This window comes from Apis dorsata, unplaced genomic scaffold, assembly GCF_000469605.1.
Source record: "Apis dorsata unplaced genomic scaffold, Apis dorsata 1.3 scaffold_694, whole genome shotgun sequence".
In the NCBI taxonomy this organism is placed as follows: domain Eukaryota; kingdom Metazoa; phylum Arthropoda; class Insecta; order Hymenoptera; family Apidae; genus Apis; species Apis dorsata.
The window spans coordinates 78085-81428 of NW_006263873.1; the positions used below are offsets into that span (position 1 = coordinate 78085).

Sequence of the window (3344 nt, forward strand, 5' to 3'; positions counted from 1 at the left end):
ATTCAAATAATAACTTTTAATAATTTTGCCATTACAAATTTAATCTTTACTTTTAATTAGATAATAGTAAAGTATATTTTAAAGTTGTAAAATTTTATTTATCAATAAAAACAATTTTGTGAAATAAAATATATAAATCTTCGATCAAATAATTGAAAAAAAAAACAATCTATAAAATACGTATCTTAATTGTGTATATTTTTGAAATATATTATCTACATTTCAAGTATGTTAATGCATGATTAATTTTTTTATATCTTTAATTAAATATTTAAATATTAATATATTAATTAAATATATTATATAATTACTATATGCAATTTATTTGTTCAATACAGCTGCCTCTACAAATCCTTTCATTGGAGCAAATGTTGGTACAACTAGCACGAGTGCAACAAAATGGTAGTCACCGAACGATAAAGATATGCTACATATATGTTAGAAAATTTGTTATGTAACTTCTTACGGGGTGGATTTTCACATATGAATAGTATGCTAGATATCAAAAAGATTGTTATCAAGAAAATTTTTTGCAAACGTATTTCTCATTCATTTTCTTGTTAATTATTGTTAATTGATGAATAATGAATTAACTTTCAAATCAATTTTTAATTATCTTGATATCTTTTTTTAATATGAAATAATAAAATATTTGAATTTAAATGTTTTAGTAATTTAATTTTAATATATATATAATAACATAAAATGATAACATAGACTTCTATACTTCTTTGAATTTTGAAAAAATTTAATGGATACATGTCGGACTAGAAATAAAAGAAAGAAAAAAAAGAAAAAAAATTTAAATAAAATAAATATTAGAAGCAAGTGTTAATAGAAAATATTTTAAATTTTTATATAAACATATTATTTTTAAAATAAATAAGATTTTTTTATAAAAATTTATTAAAGATTACGGAAAGATTAAAGATTATAAAAGAAAAAATGATATTAGTGTACATATACAAATCCACCCCGATTTTGCGAATAGATAAGTAACAAAGAAAAAGAAAGAAGGGTCTCGATATATAAATATCTCATTCACAAATTTTCAATTATTCTCAAAATTGAAAAAAATATTAAATATAAATATTTAATGATAAACATTTTGTTAATGCATGGAATACATAAAAAATTATACACGTGTGCGTAAATAAAAATGGCTTAAAGTTATTAGACTTTTCTCTGTTAATTAATCATATTAATTATCATATATATATTGTAATTAATATGATAATGATATGAAGAAAGAAAGAACTATTACTAATTTGTACAGTTATAAGTTCATCTAACTGCTTCTTATTTTAATAGATATACATATATTTATTTCTAATAATAATTATTATACTTTATGAAACATGTGTATATACTGAAAATGAATTTGCCACAAAATGAAACTTCCAATATTTGTTAGGATGATGTGAAATTAATGCACAATATCATAATATTTATTTTGATTGATATTTATTATAGAAAAAAAAAAAAAGAACTTAAAGATTCGATATCAATAATCATCATGTTTGGAATTTAATTTAAATGCTACATTATATGTATTTTTATTAAGATAATATAATTGATTAGAATAATTTATAACACATAATATTAAAATAAACTGATAAATTATTGGAATAAATAAAACTACACAACGAATTTAATTTTATCATGAATTTAAAAACATATGAGTTTTTTATTCATTATTTGTTCTTTTTAATTAACAAATTATAAAGTTTCTTCTTTTATTTAAAGATAATAATATAAAATTAAATATGAAGATAAATTACTTTTAATAATACCTTAATATTAATATTTAATGTATATTAAGAAATGTATGCATTTTATGTGTTGTTATTGTGTTGTTATAATATATATTTACGTAAAATATAAACAATATTTTAGTAGTTTTTACTATCTTGTTGTCATGTATTACATAAATTGCTTCATATGCGCATTTTCTCTTTTATATGCGCGCGCGCGCAATATATACATACATAAAGTTATAACATTATTATATAAAAATTTATTTTAGCTTTTATAGAGTAATTCATTTTTGCATTTAATTTATTCTTGTAATTTGTTTTACAAATATAAAATAGAAATCGTATGTTAGTTGTAATTTTTCTATGTAAGAATAATATTTACTATTAATCGTATAATGTACTTATCTTTATGGAAAAGTTATTGAAATATTTTTTAAAAAAGTGTTCTTATTAAGTAAAAAGTTATCTTTTAGTTTACATATAGGTTTATATATACATATTATTCATTTAAAAGTATATAAATTGCATTAATTTTACAACACCCTGATATATTTAATCTAATAATAAATCTCAAAAAATGTTAAATCTTGCTTTATTTATAATTAAAATTAAAAATATTATAAAATTATCCCTTTTGCTTTGCCTTCTCAGAATCAGAATATTATATCTGTAAATATCTATGTAATGTATTATGAAATAGCAAATAATAAAATTTATCATGCAGATAAGGCAATTAAAACAGATCACTAAAATATTAAAGTTTTGAGAAAGTAAAAACATATTTTTAATCATGAAAATTGTTTGATATGGAGACCAGTATTACTTGTAATAATATGTTTTGTTCATAATTTTTTAAGAAGTAATTCGAGCCTACTATATTCTACTATAATAAAACGTTTGTATTTTCATATTTATACTACATGTAGCTGTAGATTACCATATCATTTCATATCATATAATTATAAAATGAATTTTATATATATAATATTTTAGTTTATTTAATTAAAGTATTTAAAAAGTATGATGATTATGAAACATTAATGAAAAAAATTAATATGTTGTATTTTGTATTTTGTATGATTGATATTTTATTACGAATATATTTATTTTTTTCAATTTTCAAAATTTATATTTATATAATTCAGCTTTAAATATTAAAAATAAATAAAAATAAAGATATATTTTTACATCTTGCTATAAAATTAATCATAATATTGAAATGTTTAATAATTTTTAATATTTATAAATAAAATTTTTCTTTCGTATATTATTCCATATCAAGCAATCTTTATTTGAAACATTATTTTATTTTTAAAAATATTATATTTATCTTCAAAGAAAGATGACTTGTTTTAAATGTCTGCACCTGTATGTATTATGTATGTGTAGTATAATACATCATCTATAATATGTTGTACGTATGCACATATATATATGTACAGAGTGGATTATTTATTTCAGAATTAAAGAATTCTGAGATATAATTGCATTATATATCTTTTCCTAAACTACTTTATTATATCATTATTCATAATAATATATGTGTCATAATAATATATATATATATATATATATATATATATATAT

General features: G+C 18.2%; 1 protein-coding gene across 2 annotated transcripts in view; it reads left to right on the forward strand.

The window, feature by feature from the left end:
- The window catches only part of LOC102671187 (dnaJ homolog subfamily C member 5-like), a 17629-nt gene extending 17110 nt beyond the window's left edge, over positions 1 to 519 (forward strand). For both annotated transcript variants that reach the window (XM_006622505.2, XM_006622504.2), the window contains one exon: positions 339 to 519. In XM_006622505.2, the coding sequence (XP_006622568.1) occupies positions 339 to 406 (68 nt within the window). In that variant the 3' untranslated portion in view covers positions 407 to 519. The remainder of the gene's footprint in view (positions 1 to 338) is intronic.
- The last annotated feature ends 2825 nt before the right edge of the window (positions 520 to 3344 follow it).